Source organism: Megalops cyprinoides, chromosome 25 (genome assembly GCF_013368585.1).
Source record: "Megalops cyprinoides isolate fMegCyp1 chromosome 25, fMegCyp1.pri, whole genome shotgun sequence".
In the NCBI taxonomy this organism is placed as follows: Eukaryota; Metazoa; Chordata; class Actinopteri; order Elopiformes; family Megalopidae; genus Megalops; species Megalops cyprinoides.
Window position 1 is genome coordinate 3,976,834 of NC_050607.1, and position 21,510 is coordinate 3,998,343.

The 21,510-nt window shown below is 40.5% G+C and overlaps 1 protein-coding gene and 1 long non-coding RNA gene across 2 annotated transcripts; one reads left to right on the forward strand and one right to left on the reverse strand.

Moving 5' to 3' along the window:
* The first annotated feature begins 2,944 nt into the window (after positions 1 to 2,944).
* On the forward strand, positions 2,945 to 7,368 carry LOC118772186. The gene is made up of 4 exons (XR_005004638.1): positions 2,945 to 3,050; positions 4,694 to 4,864; positions 5,974 to 6,060; positions 6,205 to 7,368. It is a non-coding gene; the product is annotated as an uncharacterized LOC118772186 (long non-coding RNA).
* A 1,650-nt stretch (positions 7,369 to 9,018) lies between these two features.
* LOC118772062 (tetraspanin-8-like) lies at positions 9,019 to 16,858 on the reverse strand. Its single transcript, XM_036520307.1, has 8 exons — positions 16,701 to 16,858; positions 11,882 to 11,944; positions 11,367 to 11,486; positions 10,643 to 10,717; positions 10,420 to 10,515; positions 10,023 to 10,145; positions 9,803 to 9,886; positions 9,019 to 9,423 (listed from the first exon to the last, which is right to left on the reverse strand). The coding sequence occupies exons 1-8, from the start codon at positions 16,755 to 16,757 to the stop codon at positions 9,355 to 9,357; spliced, it is 687 nt and encodes a 228-aa protein (XP_036376200.1). The 5' UTR covers positions 16,758 to 16,858; the 3' UTR covers positions 9,019 to 9,354.
* Positions 16,859 to 21,510: the final 4,652 nt, after the last annotated feature.

A 21,510-nucleotide genomic window follows, 5' to 3' on the forward strand; every position in this document is an offset into this window, starting at 1 on the left:
TACTACTGCAGTAATTACCATTTAAAAATGTGAGAAATATAATGCAAATAAAGAATACAGTACCTGCACTTCTGTAAGGAAAGGAATTTCTCCAGGTAACATGAATGCAGGACACTACATGAAGAGTTAGATGTTACTAGTAGTATATCACTGGCATTATGTCGATATGAAAGATACATTACAGGTAGTTCAGGTGCCACACTCTGGAAGATAATACAATCCATTCAGAATCCAGAGAAAACAACTGCCGCCATGCCATCCAATATCTGACCCTCCTCGTTTTTTGTCAATGACATAGAAAGTTAGATATCCTAGAGAAACTGATATTAATGTATTTATAACAGAGATGAATTGCTTCTCTGAAATATTTACCAGGGCCAGTAGCTTTTCATTCTCTTTCCATGCACCACACAGCCCGAAGATGGAGGAGAACATGGTGAATGCCCCAAGCATACACGAAATAAACACTATGTTATCAGTGTCCTTGTTCTCGCTGAACTGCAAATAAATTGAGAAATATGTAATATATTAGGAGGTATATGCATATAGATTATATATCACAATGAATATATAAACACTCCCTCTCTCTGTTTCTCTCTCAATCACTCACATACATACATCTGTGTATACTCTATATTTAGCCATAGTCCATATCATACATTAGCCATCCATTTTTGTGTCACTATCCTATACTCTGAGGCATTTTTCTCCTTACCTTAGATTTTCTCTCTCTGTAGCTATCAACAATTAGTACAAAAGCAAGAACACCACATCCCGCAACCTGAACAGACAGAAAACACACAGGATGGTTGAGCTTCAATGGACCAATGTACAAATACTGTAAGAATGAAATACATCTTCACAAATCCTTGCAACAGAGCAGAATGGCGTTACAGTACTATTTATTGTGTGCTGTAATATATGCATATATTTGCATACCTGTCAAATGCAACATAAGCTGTTTATCTGTCCACATGGTGGAATTTCATGTCATCAGGCAAAAAAAATAATGGTGTACTTGCATTTTTTTTTTAATTAAATCATTGTTCATTTCTAAAACATAAGGGGCATGACAGCATACTGTTTGAAATCTACAAGAGAAATGGTTGTTTCTTCTCTTGATGACTTTAGTTGCACTTTTCTGTACTTCGGAGAAAATTCAAAACTATTTCACATTTCTCATTTTCAACATTTCTCAGTTACAACACCAAAAACTTACCTCCAGGAAGATATTAAGAGCAATGAATGCTTGCTTTAAACCACAGTTAGGTTTTGCCATTGGTGGGCAGAATTAAGAAGCTGCTGCACTACAATGCATTAAAAAACTTGCTTCTAAAGTACTAATGAGATGCACCAGGAATCACTGTTTTTAAAAATGTACACGATAGGTGGGGCCTGTTATTCATATTATAAACATGAAAATAACACTTACCCCATCTTCATATTTAGATTTCTGTGTGGTTTGCTCAATTAAAACTTTACCAACCACAAAACATAAACAGAAATGCTGACCTATATGCAAGGTACATTTAACTAGACCACAGCCACATGAACCTGCTGTAAGATAACAGGTGTGCTTTGCCCTCAAAAGTTAGTGGAATTATTCTCCATTTCATAATATACTGAATATATGAAGCCCTGTTCATACTGCGTGTATGAAACATCAATTGCTTGCACTGAAAAAAAATGCATAATGAAGAATTACACAGACAGGACTTCATTCATTACTGGAATGCACCATAAAGCATTTTATCTGAAGCCCTCTGTTCCTTATTCTGGGAGCGGGGCTTAGTCACACAGACACAAATAAAGACAGACCTTGTTTACTATGGAGAGCTGTTGAAGCCATTTCGTAACTCTCTGTCTCTGAGTCATGAAATATGGAAATAGCTCAGGGCATCTGTACTACTGGATGTACACCTACTGCTGTATATCTACCAGATGCTACTATCTAGGGTGACTTCTGCAGCTCACTTTATGGACCATTACCCATTCATTATCCAGTTTGCTGAAGCAGTAGGGTAATTAAGTAACTTAAAATGGGCACAATGGCAGCATTTCAACCACAACTGGAAATACAGAATTTCAACATTGTGCTTAGAGTTATTCCACACAACAAAGTGTGGAAACTCTGTTTCCTTGATATTACTGTGTTAGTAAATAATGATAATGATGTTTCAGTGCTTTGACACAACCTCAATTACCTTCTTCCACTTGTTTTAGCTACTTTGCCATGCAAATCCTTTTACCGTATTAACAGTATTTGCAGCATATGAGGAAGAAAGGGGTTCAGGAAAAAGAGCAGAAAAAAGCTTTATTTATTAAAGCTTTATTTAGCGCAGCACCCACAGAGAAAGCCCAAGACCAGCAGGGTGGCCTCCACTGGCCTAGATTCAGAACCATCAGTCCATCTCGCTACATCAGAAACACATAATCGAGGCCACCATCCAGTGGTCTCACCTACCACATTTTCAAGAAGTAAACTAAAGTTAACTATGATCATTTTCTGACAAACAGAAAGTTACTCCTTTTCAAAATGCCTGGGCCCCTTTTCTTTTCAGAGTAAATTTCAAAGTTTTAACAAAAACAAAAGAGCATGTGGTATTGTGCACAACATTAAAAATCGAAAGCTGTGCGTTTAACAAGCAGGCATTCCACAGCTTCCTGGACATCCTGTAAGTCTCAGGAAGTGCAAGAGTTAGCGCTTGCCTGTTTTGCCAGATTGGACATAAATCCCACAACTGCACAGGAGTCAGTGGAAGTCAAAAATTAAAAGGATCTAATTTCTAAAAGGTGCCGTTGATCTGATATAATGCTGATGTCAAAGTAATTGGCCAGTAGTAGTGGGAGCTGGTAAAAAGAACACTGGGTAAAATAACTCACCACTATGTGGGTTTGAATGGTAACATCTGGCAACTCAGATAACTGAACTATGTCTGAACAACATTAGAGACTATAAACAATTCTCAGAAGCAGCCATTTACACAAAAATATTCAGGAAGTAATGGAGGCTGTGGTAGACTCAACATCATGTCACTGCAGGACTTAAGGTAAGGCTCTTTTCTACAGCTGTTTGAGGCTAAAAAGCTAAAAAGAAAAAACTTAGTCCAAGGTCGAAGAAAGTTTGGCACTGCTCATAGTCTAAGGCGTGAACTTGCGGGGCTGCAGACTAAGGGGTCAGCATGATGGAGTCACTGATGCATCGCTCACGTCACACACGCTGCGGCACACCGCTGCTTTGTCACAAGTGTTTCGTAGCCTGAAAAAGAAGCCTGAAATGCACAATCGCATTCAAATTACAAGTTACCAGTTTGTATAAGAGTCTCCTATAACCTGTCTTCAGTGACTCACACTTTTCCCCCTTCAGAGCTTCCTCTGCTGTGTTACTGCCTGTAGTAATTTTGTTTCCTCCTAGTTTTAGACCTCCTGTCATGGTGTGAGCGAACATGGTTGCAGCTTTGTAAATTGAAATGAAAGTGTTATTTAATTAAATACAATGAAATGCAAAACGATAACCAAACATATGGAATTATTATCCCTGCATAATAGCCCTTTGTACAGTTGGATCCATAGGACAATAATGTGCAACGTTACCAACACATGTCCAGTGACAGGAAGCATGAATGTCAGACAAAAACATGAGTTAAAATGTCATCCAAGGAAAAAAAGATTAAATATATTTCGATTTAATGATATCACATCAGGGCAAGATGTGGCAAATTACTGTGTGTTGAGAGAGAAAGGCAGTGCTAAGAACAAGGAAGAGGTCTATTTTGAGTTATATCACTGTGTGCCTTTGTTTTTGATGTCTATGTAATTGCATTACATTATGCACTACTGAGATAAAGGCATCAAAACTGGGATTGGATCTGAAGAGCTTGTCATTTGAGTAAAATATATCACTGTATAAACTCAATTGTTCTTAATTTGGAAACTTGGATTTTAAGAACGTGACGTGTGATACACAGATGTGTTGAAAATTTACTTCATGCACTGATTAATATGCGAAAGAAAATTAAGATTATCAAATGCTAAGCCTGTCATGATAACTATGTTAATTGAAATTAATTACATTTCTTTTTTCAGTAAATGCCAGTGTCTTTGTTAGTATTACATACAGTCATCTCTGTGTTTATGTACAGTATGTAGTCAAGCAGGCATTACTGGATTTGCCCACAGGGTGTTAGAGGGCCTCTTGTGTGTTATTTTGAATTTCTTGCCAAATGTAACAATAGGGACTTTCTTTAGACTGCAGAATTTAATTTTCAAGCTGTAAATCAATTAAGTAATTGTTAATTGAAGTTCCATAAGAAGAGTCAGGAGTAGAATTTGTAGACAAGTCCTATGCAACTAATCAAACCTAGACAAACTGCTCCCATAAACAACTTTAAGAATCTGTTACCACTTCCTTTCTGAGTCAGCTGTTCACAGCATCCCTCTATCCCTTTGTTGAACTACAAGCGCAATATAAGAACCACAATATCCACATCAAGCACAACCTTCACTCTTTGACTGCATAGAAATTGACTACGTCTTTATCTACTAAATGAATTACTGAATTAGTTCAAGTGTGAATTCACCAAGGTCAGTGAAGAACTGACACTGGGGACCCCAGGGAGCAGGGATGGAGAACAGTGATTAACAACGATGCATATTTTTTGATTGCTTGCCCCCCACCCCCACCCCCACCCAGTGAGTGTGACTGCCTATCATTCTGTGAAGATGGGGCTGCCCCAATTGGTCCTGTTCACGGCCTGCTGCCTCCTGCTTGGCCTTGCAGGGGTGTTTTTGTGCAGAACACTGAAGAGGGCGGGGTATGGCTGCACTGAGGAGCCAATCAGGAAGGACCCAGAGAGCAGGATTGGTGAGACAGCAGCGGGCTCTCAGGACACACAGTATCCCATTCCTTTATTTAGGTTTCTCTCACACGTTTTAACACAAGTGGCACAAGCACTCTCAGTGGGACTTCAGAGGGGTCTTGGGACAAAAGCAAATACATTGTTTTCATCACAGATAATACTAAAATGTACGGGGTAATCAAAAAGGTTTGCATCAGTTAAAGCCTTGGTACATTTCCAGGTTGGTCTTGAAAAGCTGTCTTGCACCACAAGGCGCACCGTATTGAAAGACAGTAGAGAGACAAAGTGCTTGGAGGATTGCCAAAATGAAAAGGATGGAGAGAGGGGCAAAAACGAGAGCTACTTAAACAGCAGCTGAAAGCTGGTTAAATCTAAGACCATTTACCCATAACTGTCAGAGCAGTCAAATCCAAGTGCCTACCATTGCAAATGCCCTATTTTCAATTTTTCGAAACGCAGTGATTTCTTGAAGAGTGCCCAAGACTGTGCTGCTTCTGATGAGAACCTACTTTCCGAGGCCAGTGTTACAAACACAAAACGCAAAATCACTGTTATTCTGAGGAGGGGAAACAAGGCAGCTAAATTCAGACACTGCACATGCAGTCTCACACTCACATACACACCCACTCACTCTTTCTCACACACACACTCCCTCAAACACACATGCACACTCCCTCAAACACACATGCATACCCCTTCTCATACACACACACATCCACTCCCTCTGTCTCACACACACACTCCCTCAAACACACATGCATACCCCTTCTCATACACACACATCCACTCACTCTGTCACACACACACACTCCCTCAAACACACATGCACACGGACACGCACACATATGCATACCCCTTCTCATACACACACACATCCACTCACTCTCTCTCTCACACACACACTCTCTCTCTCAAACAGCTCATGGCCCAAAAAACAAGTTTTCAGAAAAAAAAATTCAGCCGTTTCCTTATCTCAGGCCTGTCTCCATGTCATTGCTGCAGAGAAAATGTTCACAGTATAACCGATCACTCCTGATGTTACGGATGTTGATATGAGACTCCTGTGCCAGCAGTAATGTTGCTCACTGACTCCTACACATCCTCTCATTCTTAGATTATTCTCCAGAGATGATTGAGATTTTCGAAGATAACAGTGCTGAAACAATGGGACAGGTAGTTCATCACATCATGAAAAACAAAGGTACGATTGAGTTAAACTGTTTGAGAACACTGTTGGCTTTATATTCTACATGCATATCTGCAACAGATTTTACAGACATAGCTATATTTTGTATAATTTAAATTATATGTGCTTAATTGATGATGTTATATCTTTTTCTGCCAGCTTTGACAGCCTGAGAAGCAGAGGAGAAGACATCAGAAGTGGCAATCATTTTGCTTAAATGAACTAAAAGGGTTGTTAATTTCTGTGCTGCTCATGCTTATTGATTGCTTCCAGAAATCATCATTCATATATTCATACTTAGGAACAACAGAAATCATTAAAAGACCCTCAGCCGAGTCATGCAGGCCTCATTACTGAGCTCGTTACAGTAACTGTGAACCTATTCATGGTGATCCGTGTGACCACTGAATGTATATTATAACATACTTATCAGGATGTGAACCCGTTTTTTGAAGCTCAACCCATAACATGGAAAATGTTATGATGGACACAAAACAACCGTGAAGGTGAAAAAGGTCTTGTTATTAATTTACACAGGAGGCTGTCCTGAAGTAAGGAAAATCAAGCTACATGCAATATTAAAAACACCACTACAGTGCATTTGTTTTCTAGCTATTTTTAGAGCAACCAAACATCCCATAACGTGAAAACACACAAAGAGACAGTAACATTAGGTGGAATGAAAACCAAACACCTAACCTACGCTCTACATGAGTGTATCAGGGCTTGGCATTAATTGAACCACTCACTCACAACACACTCACATGAATAAAGAGGTGGGTGAATTCCTGGCACATTTAGGTTTGGTCATTATCTTTACATAGATGCCATTTTTTTTTTCTTCACAGCTCACACGAATGTCACAGACAGACATTAACAAAGTGGAGAATATCAGAGTAAACTTTCTCTGAAGCATAAAGCATTATGTAGCTTGATGCATTCAGAGCACCTTTATAATACAACAAAGTAATTATTTATTTATGCCTGACTAAACATTTATTTACTGTATATCCATAATGTTTCTTGACAATCCACATATCGCCTTTGGACATTTACCGATGCAATTGTTTATTCTTCTTCTTTCTTGGCCCTAGGTCATTGCTTTTCTCCCACCAGGGACAGGCAATTGTCATACTGTGGCTGTATCAATACAGCAATGTTATTGAAATATTAGAGTACATTTTTATTTAAATGATTTATGTCTGATGTTAGTGAAATGATCTTTTTTTGAGTGTAGTGAGTAGCAAAGTCAATGTGGTCTATATCATGTCTAATATATCCACTGTAATTCGTGTGAATGACTGATCTAGCATTGAAAGTATTATTGCAGACATTCCCTTCTTTGTTCTACTTGCCTGTGGATCCTGATGGTGTATTTGTCAGAGATGACAGGGGGATCGTTTGGCAGCTGGGCCACTTCTCCTGTGATACCATCTCCATTATGGAGATACAGTACAATAAGGATCTTTGTCTGTTGGTGTTTCTTAAAACTTTTCCTACAACATGCTCTGCTTATGCAGCAGTGTTTGTCAATAGGAGACATATTACTCATTTTAAAAATTAAACTGATGCTTACCTGGGGGGGAAGTGGGAGTGTTTGATCTCAAGGCACACCGCTTCCAGAGATTTGCCTTTCCCAGCTGTGGAGAACAGACTGGCATGCTCAGTATAAAAGTGAAGCCTTCCCTGCCTGTTAATCTAACTCACAAACGCATAAATAAACGTAGTGCTACAAGATTCATGAAATGTTACACAAGCCACTTACAGGATTTTGTTTTCAGTGGTGCCAGCGTGTCAAATGAATCTCCTCTTCCTCCCAAGTGGTGACACTTTTTTTTTCCCAAACCCCCACACACTCACAGCTCAATTCAAGGATCTCAGAGCACAGTATGGGGGAGCTCACTTTAACCACCACCAATGTGTAGCAAACCCCTGATGGATGCTCATCCACCACTTTGTGCAACAACACTTACCACATACGGCTGAGGGGGAGAGGGAGGGAATTACTTTTCTAATTCCGCTGGAGGATTTTCAGGCAAAGCGATAGTGCATCAGTGTGCATTAGCAAAAATAACAGAATTTAAAACAAGATATTAGATTAACATAAAAGAATGTATTATGTTATTGTATATGATGTTATGTATTCCTACCATACTTCATTTTTAGTCTAACGTTTTATTCTTACAGTACTTCCAAAAAAAACAGATATTCCTCACTAAATTCCAGTGTCTTTTGACTGCATAGCATGACTTTAAAATAAAGTTTGAGAAAATCAGATTCTAAGTACAGAAGCAGTTACTTGACCTCTACTAAATCCCTACCCATAGCCTATGCATCCCAGATTTCCTTGACTGTTATAGGTCTTAAACATAAGGCAGAGTTGACAGTACACTGCAATTTTTCCAGATCTTTGACGTGTAAACGTGTAAAATCAGTTATCCAAGAACAACTTTTTTTCTGAACACACAATGCAATGTCCTCATGCTTTCCTGCAGTGAACAAGCTAGATGCCAATTCCTCATTCTGTTGTTGTTCTGCATCACTAAGAGTGAACGACCTGTTTGTATACAATCCTTCACATCTTTCACTTAGCAGCTGGCATTTATCAGGATCAACAGAGCTCTTTTTTGACGAACAGAGGACTAACTTCAGTGTTAGTGAAACTTTATTATTGTAAAAGATAAGATGTTTAAACACAATTCTTGACACTTGAAGTAATTGAAGTAATAAGCCCAAGACAGAATATCATCAGTTGGAAAAACTTGAGACAGTGCATTGATACATATGTTGGGGTACTGTATTCATCATGGATAGTAACTGCAAGTTACACCTGAATGTGTGTTGAAGAGGCAGGTCAGCGTTTTTTAGCCTTGACCGCAAACAGTTCAAGAACACAGCGTTGATGATACCCAATCAGGAGCCAGAAAAGGTAACCACTGCAAAATGTACCCCCTTTATATGATGTGTTCATACAAAAAAAAAAAAAAAAAAAAAAAAAAAAAAACCAACAACAACACAGCCCAGGGTTACAAAGTCACAGAGCAGAGCGACAGTGTTCCTGGATCACCAGCGTACGCAAAGACACTAGAATCACAGACATACATTTGGCAATCAATCATATTCATCACACCTCTCAAAACCTGGACCTGGGTTTGCCAAGAGGTTTATGGACAGACACAAATTACATCCAGGTAAATATACAGTACAGTTACACAACGAGGACATCAGCAGGTCTAGATCACCTTCATTAGACAAACGTGTTCTTATACTGTTGGGCTTCCGCAAAGCCGCCCTGATGGGGAAAGCAGCTCAGGCGGTGCTGGACTCCACCTTTCCAATCTGGCAGTACAAGGTCATGGCAAAGGCCATGCCAAAGAGCTGAAATGCAAAAAGACCCGTTACCGTTTCAGAGATCAGACATTGTCCATGTTTCGACCAGGACGGTCATGGTGGTGACCTAAAACTTCTAACCATTCGAAGAATTATAATGTGAAATTGTGGCTACGGTTTCAATTTCATTTCAGTTTTTCCTTAAATTTTGAAACTCAACAGGGATGATCCTTCAACAGTGAGGAGTTGTGGATGGTCACTGAAATTGAGGAAATAATTTAAGAAACAAGAACTTATCTAAGTTGTGTAATTTTGTGAGATATAGTTAAGGACAAAGGCATTGTGGTTAGGTTGAATCTGGCCCTCATGTCTGAATTAGATTCCCCTAGACTTTGCTGTGTCCCGCATCCATATTGGATGTTCTTACCATTACAACTGCAATAGCAAAAGCGATTCCCAGGGCCACTGTGAGGTGCTGCTGCATGAAGTCTGTCACAAACTGGATGCAGGGCTGTAATAAAGAAACAAAACCTTCAGCACAAACAAATTTACCTCAACAATCCACACAACACGCCTTTTCAAGGTCCACTGCTAAGTATTACAAGCCCGAGTGAGTGGAACGTTTTGGGGGTTGACAGAATACTCACGGTTTTATAGACGTTTTTCCCACCGACCATCTCACATGATGCAGAGGTGTCCGTGCAGCTGCAGGAGGATGGGATGCTTGACCCCCAGTCTTGGGCACCGTTGATCAGGCCACAGCATTTGGCCTGTGCAGAACAAAGGCAAAGGGTCATCTGTCACTGCATTGCATTCTAAAGCCATTTAGCATCAATTTATCCACCATCTTATCACCTATGCATTCTCCCAGTAGCACTGTCTTAAAATAAAGAAAAAAACATGCATGAAATCTGGTTGAAATATTAGAGAACAGAGCTACAAATGTCAACCTAACAAGCATACATCCTGACAGAAAGACTTCAGTGGCCTTTGAAAAAGACTGAGGCTAAAATTTGCTTTTGGATGATTTCTGACCAAACGCACCTTCTCCTCCAGAGCCTGGAGATCTGTCTGCACATCCGCCGGCTGGCTGGACAAGGGCAACAATTTCTGCAGCTTTTCGCGGACCCACTGCTTAGACTGAAAGGTCAAAGGGAGGCGAGGAGAAAGACGCAAGATCATGAGTGACGGGTAATCCCATGTGCCAGTGATAATGAACACATTGATAAGCAGGACAAACTAATACTCAGAAAGGAGTGCTGTTTACCTTCTCTTCACCCACTGCCCCTAGGATGCCAGCAGCCAGCAGGAGAATGAAGATGAGGAGCAGCCCGATAAAAAACTGAAACACACATTTCCACATGATTTATTTGCTCAACTTATGTCATATAATGTTCACACAAACACACACGCACGCACACCTATGGATCTATATTATACTGATTTAGTTCTGTCAAGTTTTTTTTTTTTTTTTTTTCACTGAGCACTGAAGTTATGACCTTTACTGTATTACCGAGCTTTGATCTTATGACCATCTGGTCATGAAATCTATGTATCAAGTATCACATCATGGTGCTCCACCTCTGAGAAAACAGGCAGTTAATTAATCCATCAATTTTTAAAAACAATGTACAAGAGTATTCCACAAATAGCAGTCTGTATATGTACCAAAGGATGAAAATATGCTCAACTAGTTGGATGATAGATTCAAAAAACCAACCTGAATCCATCTTTCCCAAAAGTAAATGTTAAAGTCTGGAGTCAAAAGTCAAAGGATTCACACACACACAATTCAAAGAGTCATTAATACTGCAGCACCTTCAACACTTTTAATTCCTATCAGAATTCTCAGTTGTTGTGTATAATCCATAAGCGAAATATCAACTACAAATGCACGTTACGAGCTGCAGGGTTGAAAGGAGCGGCCTCTGCCCAAGGCCAGCTCTCTGTGTGACTGCTGAAGCGTCTGCGGCTGCGGAGAGGACGCTCACCAGCAGCAGCATGCACTTGTTCTCTTTGATGGCTCCACAGCATCCCAGAAAGCCCAGCACCATGATAATCACGCCGATGGCGATCAGCAGATCGATGCCCGGAACAGCCACATCAGTGATCTGGGAAAGGCAAACGTTGAAGCGTAAAATCAGTTATCTGTGAAACTGCAGCTTAGTTTCAGCTTCTTATGGTCATGTACAGCAGACAGCGCACCAGAGTATCTCTCCATACAAGACAGTCTCTCAGCTCTCAACACAGTCAGATACTACATTCTGAGCGAGTATACAAAAGTCTATGCTATGTTATGTCTAGGCTAAAAAGGAAAACACCTCAGCAGAAAATATTGGTCATCATTGCCACCCTGTCGATAGTCAGTTTTCTCATAGTCCTGGCCACAATCCTAGTTAGTCATAGTCATCTTACAGTCTTGGTCATAATAGTGGCCACTCTCCTTACAGAGATTGTCCTGGTCATTGGTCATTGGTCATGGACATAATCCTGGTCATCACAGTACCTTGTTGTTATCCTTGGACACTTTGAGATAGATGGAGACACCTAGGATGATGCATCCACTAATCTGGAAGAAACATAAAAACACTGTTATAATTTTGCATAGACTGTGTGGTTATCCTACATAATTTGAAGTGCGCTTCCTGTACCGATACCATGTGAAGCAGTACCCGTCAGCACTGCCATTTCTGCAATCCATTTAGATTAAAAAATCATTTAGAAAAAATTAAAAATTAAAAAAATCATTTAGACTTAACGAAATGTTGACTGATGATCTGATTGATTCCCTTTCCCTCCCAAGGTATCGTACCAACTGCAAATGGCATTCTGTGCCTCAAGAGGCCTTCCTCTTCAAAGAAGAATTAATTCCATTCCTCAATATCAATACAGATGCAGAACACTATTCTACTGTATGTAATCTACAGAGCTGATTTTATTTGACGTACAATACAGTATCTGGCATAACCAACTGAATAACCAGACAATTTTTTACGCAATGTTGTACATAAGTCTTGTATACAGTAACCTCATTAACACAGTTGCATTTATCATGCAGGCCAATCAAAATAAGGTAACTGAAAAGTCAGTTTAAGACAGTGTTTCATGAACACTAACATACACAGAATAAGTTAGGCAACACACTTTGAATGATAAACACCGCTTTGGCGCCATCTAGCAACGCCATTGTGCCAGTGCAACAAGTTAGAGATGTTGAAAGGATGAGATCAGGACAGGGATCCTGAAACTTCAGAAATTTTAAAACTAAAAAAAAAAAAAGATTAAAAAAAATTTGAATAAATAATGATCAATGGCAACAAAGACTAATTCAAATGAAATTCAAAACAAACAGTAATTAGAAGACATAGAATATGCAGTTCATTAGAGCCTCAATTTCAATAATTGATGGTTTGAGAGCATGACTCAACACTGCCAAAAGCCAAGCCCCACCCACCATTCAAGCTTTAAATTCTAACCGGCTTTGTTTATGGCCATAAACACTGAATAATAAATATGTAATGTCCGCAGAGCTGGAACGTAGATCAGTATCCTCGCATATTTTACGCAAAAGGACATCAAGGAAGAACAATTACACCACATTTTATGGTTTAAAAAAAGTTTCCAATTTATTTACACCTGGTGAGGGAGGGGGGGGCAGGGCAGCTATGGAGTGTATCCACTGCAGGTGCCAAATCTGTACAGGCTGCCATGGTCACAGCGTGTGTTTAGATGTTTAAAAGGGCAGAAGAACAGCCTCCTGCCTGTGACTACAGTTACAAGCACACTCCCAGAGATAATGATTAACAGGACAACAGCTTGTAGTCAGTGGTCACACTAACATTGTGAAATAAAAACAGACATTATGATTTATAGTCGATAACCCAACAAGGTAACTAGCCAGCGAGATCAGCTTTTAAACTTTTTAATGAAACTGACTTGTCATTAAATTCATCTTATGTTAATGAGCAAGTAAGGTATGATGACCTAGTGGAGAAAAAAGTATATTATTTCTTGCCATTGATATGCTCCTGTTTCTGACCCTCCTGCCACTAGGTAAGGGTGGCCTTCGGCAGATAACATTATAAGAGAGTCATTTACAGCAGGTTCAGATTCATGCAGTAACAAAGTTTATAGCAATACAGAAACTTAAAACACTGCTTTACTAGGTAAAGGGCTCCTTTGTACCAATAACAGGCTTGCCCAAAATGCAAACACCCCTAACCCTCTGAACCCTCAACAAAGCATGTTCATTGAAAATAATGAACCACTTCCCTCCTGTCATTCTAGGAGACAATGGTTCCTCTGTTCTCTGGTCAGAAGAGACTTCTGTGCACATTATAAGAGCTTTTATAGTGTGTGGGTTTCACTGTAGATAATGCTGACGAATCCGCCTCCACCAAGACAGCAAGCTGGCTATTAGGTTTCTCAGACCTGGCCTTGGAGCACAAACAATTCAACACCCCCAAGATACCTGGTCGACAACCTCCTCACAAAAAGCAAAAGCTTAAGACCATAGTGCAAGAAAAGAGATTTAACTTCACATGTATGTACATGGACAGATGCAGTTACAGTGATTACAACACTGGAAAAATTTGAAAATCTGACAGTGGCCCACTGCATGGCAAAACCTGTCTTCCCTAACTCACAGACCAACCATAGATGCCTCCTCATTTAGATATACAGTATACCAATTTTGCACGTTACCAGAGATTAGCAGATGTGATTTATGGAGCCTCCCCTGTCCACGGCCTGTCTGATACCGGTTCTAAGGAATGAATATCCTGAGATAAGGTTTTGCCAGTATAGACAAGCAAACATTCTACTGGCTTCTGTGAAAACTGTATTCATTCCCTTACATTGGGATCTTTTGCCTGTTATATATTAATTTCTGAGGATTCATCATAAATTCTCAGTCTGTCATCTATGGATCACATGGTTACAGACAATGGCTATTCAACGTGCGGCCAGCCACTGGACTAACCACGTTATTTATTCATGCTGCATCGCACAGCTGCCGTGAAATCCGAGATCGTCCCACTCTAAAGGCCTCTGTGATGACTCCAGCCCCGCCCAAAAGTCCAGCACAGAGATCTCATCACCCGCAGTACTGGCTGAGGTCATTGCAAAGACAGTGTCAGGTAAAACCGGGGAGGTGTTGTTGCTATAGTTACTTCTGTGTAGGTGTGCTGAGTCTCACATTCTTGTTTCCTACACACAAGGAGTGGTAAAAAAAAAAAAAATCATTAAAATGGATAACATTTTAACCACATGTAACAGAATACTACTACTCAGTTACTGAATAAGTGAAAAACAAGAAGGCCAAGACTCATTTTACCATAATCCCTGCTTTAATGATGAGTACTAAAAACCCCTTATTAAGGACAAAAACTTTAAAGTCCATTCAGTTGATATGAATTTCCATGCGAATGTTAGAATGTTGCAGTGGAAAATGTGGAGGTCACTGTTTGCTGTGGTTATAGGCATACCAATTTTACCCATTTGGACATCATAAACAAGGAAAAAGGCTGGAGAAGGGATACCAGGAACAGCTGCAAATGGGACTGTCATACTATAATGACCGAGGTTTGATTATTGAACATTATTCAGAATTGTATCATTAACAAGGGGTATAATTCTGGATCTTAGCCATTTAAAAACGTTTCGATCCCAAAAGCAGACCTTCCCCTCTAATGAGAGGCAATGGATCACAACACAGCACACACTAAAATCTCCTCTCTGTTTTGTGAACATGTGCCCCGAATCATCAGCTCATTGTGAATTCAAAGTCCCTTTAAACAAACAGACTTTTCCAGATAAGTATTGGCAAAGCAACAGATGCCCTACAAAACCTGTCGGGGTGGTTTGGTCACATTCCTAAAGTGCGGTGCATATCTCCCCAGGCCTTTTGGGGAAAATGAGCAGCCAAAACAAGCGGCCGGCTCACCTCACCTGAGAAGCAGAATGGTGGAGACTGTAGGCAGGTGGTTCTCCCCTGCTCCAGGGTGCGTTTAATGGAAACACACCATGTTTACCACCTCAGACCACATTTACATGTGCAGACTATTTCCATGGCACCTGACTACCATCCGAGGCACACAAATAAGATGACACAGCTGATTTTAGTTACAGTAAACAAATGAGACTATTTTGTATGCCTGAAAGGGTGCACTTTTATGACTTTTGGAAAGATCATTCACACATTTCAAGACCATCTATCATATTGCGATAACCTCACCTGAAAAGACAGACTGATATACACATCCTCCTGATGTCTCAAGCTGTGGGAATGTGTGTGTACATGTGTATCTGTGTGTTCCATCATGCTAGATTTCAAAATTACTCAAGCTCAAGCTAGACATAACAGAAAGGGGGATATAAAGAGACAGACACCACACCTTCCTGATGAAACCTTTGTTAGCTCTGACATCAGTTTCTTCTTTGCATGTTTGCATGCAAAGCTGCTTCCAGCCATGGATTATCTTATAAATAGCTAACTGAGGGTCCTGAAATAAGCACATACCATCACAATGCCATCATTACTTACAGAGGGTACCATCACAGATAGCCTTATTATTGTGGATACCCAAGTTGGGGTTGATTCCATTTCAATTCACTCAATTTAAGGAATGAATAGAAATTCAATTCATGAATTTAAAACCACCCATCATTTACTTTGAAATTTTTTCAGAATGAATTGACTTTGTTTCTTGAACTGAAATAGAATTGGCAAAGGTATAGTAAGGAAACTACTCTGCAGTCATGCCTGATGAATCCCGCTCTGGTATCTGTCTTTGCCCGGGTCTCTCTGGGACCAGACACCTGTTAGTGCTGTCAGAGCAAATCATTCGATTACCATCGATCTCCTTAATGTCCTTTTCCAAGAGGAGAAAGCAACAGCCTTGCGGTAAGCATCACACCATGGGAGCGGTCAGCTGCTTGCTGTCTTTTTTAAAAATGTGTCTTTAGAAAATGGGATTCTTTTACAGCCTTTACTGCAGTTGTTACACCACAAACACATATGAGTGAAACTATTTCACCCTAAATTATTTACGCAATAAACATAAAACAGCTGAAATGAGGAAAAGTCAATATATACATACTAATGTTCACCTGATTATGAAAAAAACACCTTTCCAAAATGTACATTTTCTTGAACACCAGAATATGAATTCTATGTTGGCTTTTCCACATTTATTCACTAAGATTAGTTCAGAAAACTTTGATTGGTAAAAGATTGGTAGTTACCATCATCTTTACAAAACTCATCAACAGAGATCACAAACATTTACCTATGTGGAATGATAGAAACAAGAGCAAGGGCTTACCCAGAAGAGTAAATTAAAGAAGAACAAGGAGTACTTGATGCATTTGCTGACAGCCATCGTCACAGGCAGGCAGGATAAGAGTGAACACTTTGGCTCAGTGCAGCTGAGTGGAATGAATGGGCAGGTCTTTCTGAGTGCTGGTGGGGGCTGACCTGCTCTTCCAGCAGGCAACTGATAGAGAGCCCCAGGCACCTACCTTGCTTTTCAAACCAGAGGGTGTGGTCAAAGTTCCAGTATGCACTGTGCACACTGACCCTGGATCAGTTTCAGTCTGTGGGCTGAATGGGTGGTGTTAGGGATGAGGGTCAGGTTAACTGCTCCTGAATCTGCCTGGAGCTGAGGCAACAGAGGAATGTGCCTCAGGCAAACACATATGCCGGGACTGTGATCACACATGCCGGAGACTTGTGGTAAAGCAGTAAGAAATTACAATTAAATGGTTTCTGAGCACTAATGTTTCACATACACACATAAATATAAACATTCCCAAGACTGAGAGACTATAACAATGAAAAATGGACAGACTAATTGACTGATTGAGTATGCCTGTCTGGGGAGGTGCAGGTGAACATGGCAAAACACTGAAAATTGTATGGACAGCCAATCAGATACTTAGCCAGTCAGGTGATTAGAGTTTAGCACCAGGGGCCAATCAGACAATTACTGTATTCAGCTGGGAAAGTTCTGACTTCTTGCCACAAAGGTCAATTAACTGAGCTGGAGAAACAAAACTAGCAAATGGTCTGTTTCAGTGAGCTCCATTTCTTTATGTACCCATACTTCCAGAGTGGTGGTCTCCAGCCCTGGTCCTGGTGAGCAACAGACCAGTTTCTCTCCACTTCACCTTAAAGATTCCTTACAGAACAGGCTGCCCTTTCACCCTGTTCCACAGCACATAACCTGTCCTTTGATGTGGGGCTCAGTTACCAGGCCAGTCTAACCAGAATGCACACTGTCCTCTGGACTGAGGCTGGGAAACACTGAGCTGTATTGAGTTTTAAACAGTTGCCTGAGGTGCTCCAGAATGGCACGAAAATGCTCAATTGCACCACCAGTTGCAAAACGCTTCCAGCGCAATGGATGATCTGCTAATAATTCATGCTGTTGCTTTACAAAGGTGAAGACCTGTTTCAAGCTGAGTAATATCCAAGGTGTGAGCTCCCTAACCACTAAAACTACGAGATACACAACCACTGTAGTTATAAGTTGTGAAATCTAATAAGATTATACAGGTGGATTCTATAAAATGTTGCTGATGTACTCACAATAGACATGACAATGCAACGACACACATCATGTCCTCTACTGTATGTAGTGCATGATCTATACCTGATTGACTTGTGGTGGCCTTTTTTTCAGGGCTGCATGAAATTTAAAATCCAATAGAGTTCAGCCTTCACATGCAGACTATTCATGTATGCCCAGTCTGGTGCCAGACACCCTAGCACACCATGATGACAAGCTGTTTCAGCTTCTTTAGCGCTAAATGTAATATGGCTGCGACACCATGTGACCTACAAATGAACACACCGTGATTTTGGGTGCAAGGGGAAGGTGTTCTCTGGTAAGGTAGAGTTTCATATCTCTGATGCTGATGTTATTCTTCTGTAGGATTTTGACAGGAGCAGGATCCCCCGGCCCCTTTGGTTCCCCTCGTCCCCAGGGCTGCATCCCTTTGAAGAGCAGCACCCTGTGCACCAGCAGTCTGACTCTGCTGTCTGTGTCCTGTTGTCATTAATCTCGTTAACAGCACTACCATGGGAAGCCCCCACCCCACCCCCCGCGGGACAGTTCCGGAATTCCGGAGATCCGCTTCGCAACTCACCAGCAAATAAATCACCCGATCACATCTGGAACCAATCGGTCCCTCTGCTTAAGGGCCATTTCCTGCTGCTAGGACAATATTTGCAGAGGCTTTGTCAGAATCGGATAAATGAGCACGATGCATTCGAAGATCAAAATGAGGGTAATGAGACTGAACTGGTCATTGATGGATTTCTGATTGAACCTATAAGAAAATAGCACATTCAATCAGCGCTGGCTGAGTAAATATTTACCTTGCATCTGACTGGGGAGGAGTGCAGTCTGCACATCCGGACATGTGTGGTTTACACTAGAAGCCCTGTCTCAGACCGCTGCAACTGCATTTGTAGTTGCAATTTATCTGAGACACCGAGTGGGCTTTAATGCTTCTCATTAGGCAGAAAATACTGTTTGTAGCGAGCTCCAGAAGACAGTGCTGTTCCACTTAGCATCTCACAGTACGCTTGTAAATTGTTGAGAGATTGCTGAGATTAATAACATACAAAATATCAAAATTATCTTCCTCTAACTGTGACAGAACATACATTAAAAAATTATTTCATATGATCCATGGACCTGAATATGCTGAAAATTAGGCAGCAGACAATGGACTGATCAATAAGTCGTAAAGCTTTACTGTGGTTTTTGCTCTCTGCACACAGGTGAAAGTCAGCACAGCTTCAAGAATCCTTTTGTGTGAGCTGGGATAGATGGCTGCATTTAATACAGATGGAACACTGGTCCTGGATCAGTATTTACCTGTAGATATACAAAAGATATAATACAAAATGCCTTGGGTTTGGATTGGGGCAGGTAAACTAATCCTGGACTAACTGTTGAGAGTAAAGGGGGACAGATGATCCCAATGGATAAGACTGCAGGTCTGGGATATTGTCAGTATAACCTCTGATATCACCTTCCCACAAAGCATTTTCATAAACCCATTTAAAGTGGTTATCTTTTCTTTTGGGAAAAAAATACAGCAAGTGATGTTCTTCCACAAAAAGTCTGCTTTACATTAATTCCACTTATTTGAATGGATGTTAGTAATTGACGATAGGACAGCCCCAGACTCACTGATCGGTGCCACCAGCAGGTAGATAGTTACCTATAGATCTTACCCATTCCTCTCCTAGTTTCCCTGGCAACAAGAATAGTAAAACAAGTCAATTATGTGTATGCTAGAAGCTTCCACTCCCACGCCAAGATTACAATGCTAAAAGCAATAAGCCCACCCATCTCCAGTAATGCAAACACACCTACTGTTTGAGCACAAGAGGAAAATCTTACATCACACATCAGGTCACAATCTGTGTTTGAAAGCAACACACCTCATGTAATGGTATGACTAAGACTCCCTAAAAGCACACTACTCATGATAAAGGCATGCGTGAAGATTTTTCCAGAATGCTGTCTGACTGGAGTCTACCACAGTAACAGTGAAACTGTGATACCTCCATAGAAGGTAGATCCTAGAAGTCCTCTCTAAGAAATAGATACCACAGCAAGGCGTGGTGGAAATGCAAAACAAAAAAACATACATTTCATAGGTGCATTACAAGATGTACATGTTTTCAGGTGTCACTAAACACAGCCCTGCAATATGCCTACACAACTGTCCCTTCTGAAAGGAATGCAACATACTTCATCACAATATTCATGAGGGAGTTACTGTATAGTGCATAAATATGTACATATTTATTTCTTACAGTAAAAAAAAAGACAGCAGTGATTCAAGACCTCTGTGGCAGGAGTGTTCGCCATGAAATGTGATGCGATTTAGCACCTAGTGTATACTGAGAGTAACTTAAGTCTTAAGCAAAGCAAACTGTCCATGTGGTTTATGTAAGGACTATGACGCAGCGAAAAATAGGACTGTTTTAACGCACTGCTTAGTTTTCTGATCTGATTCCATGTCTCAGAAGTCGACAGTGTGATTGATAAGTTTGCGTTTCTGACATCAGAGCCGGTTCTTCGGAATGACCGCTAGGTGGAAGCACAGTACAATACATCTTCACCAGTAGCAACGTGGAGAAAGCGCTGGTGATGCAACCCAGACAAAATATAACTAATCTTTTCATCAGTTGTAATACCGTATGTAAAGGCATCGTCAGTTCTACACGATGCGTTCAGAGTGACTGATAATGCTCGACTTTCTTCTTCACATGCATTAACACATACAATTCCCCAGGGGTCCTTTCCAAAAGCGAAGTTATTATTTGCCATGTAATACGGTCAATATGAGCCGACTTCGCATTTCAGCCCTGGCGTGTCTTCACTCGTAATTGTCAATTCGCCACCAAACCTATATATAACATTCTAACTTTAGCTTTGACATACTCATTCATCACACAGCCAAACAGTTGATGATCTGTTTGAATAATGGAATTCAGGGTTAATTTTAGTTACTGCGTGACAGAGGCCGTATTATAATTACATTGAAAACAGACAGGGTGAAATCAGTTCCAACCAACTTACCTTCTGTAAACAACGAACGGGGAACTGCGTTCCAATCAGCGGGCACCGGTCCAAATCAATTAGCCTCCAGTCTGAATGTATGCGCGCTCTTAATTGAGAGAAGCATGCCGAGACAAACCCGGAAAAGGTACTGATTTTCCTTGTAACAGAACTACGTTTGATCCCCCGCTCCGCCGACCTCCCCAAAAAGACGGTGGGAGACGAAATTGTATTTTCTGTTTTATGTGTTACAACATATTTTTTACATGTTCAATACATATGGAATTTGTAGGCAAAACAAACAAAATATAAGTTTAATGGAACATACATTTCCATCTCTGCATGTCTCACTGCATCCACTGACAGCATGATCAATGTTTCAGCTTTGTGGAAGCTTGTTTAAGCTTTGGGCAAAGCAGACAGTTACATACCAGGAGCAGCGAGATTTCCAGTCGGTTATTTTACAGGGCGAGAGAGTAAAGGATGAACTATACGACGTGATCATATATTACAGTGTTACCATCATCAAAGAGGATATATCGGGTCACTT

What these genes read in the sequence shown, in the direction of transcription:
- LOC118772062 (XM_036520307.1), bottom strand. Translation starts at nt 16,757, where the DNA reads ATGGCTGTCAGCAAATGCATCAAGTACTCCTTGTTCTTCTTTAATTTA. An exon ending in GGAAAAACGTCTATAAAACC is followed by an intron (nt 9,887 to 10,022) that starts GTGAGTATTCTG and finishes TCTTTATTACAG; the next exon opens with CCCTGCATCCAGTTTGTGAC. An exon ending in TTGCTATTGCAGTTGTAATG is followed by an intron (nt 9,424 to 9,802) that starts GTAAGAACATCC and finishes TTTGCATTTCAG; the next exon opens with CTCTTTGGCATGGCCTTTGC.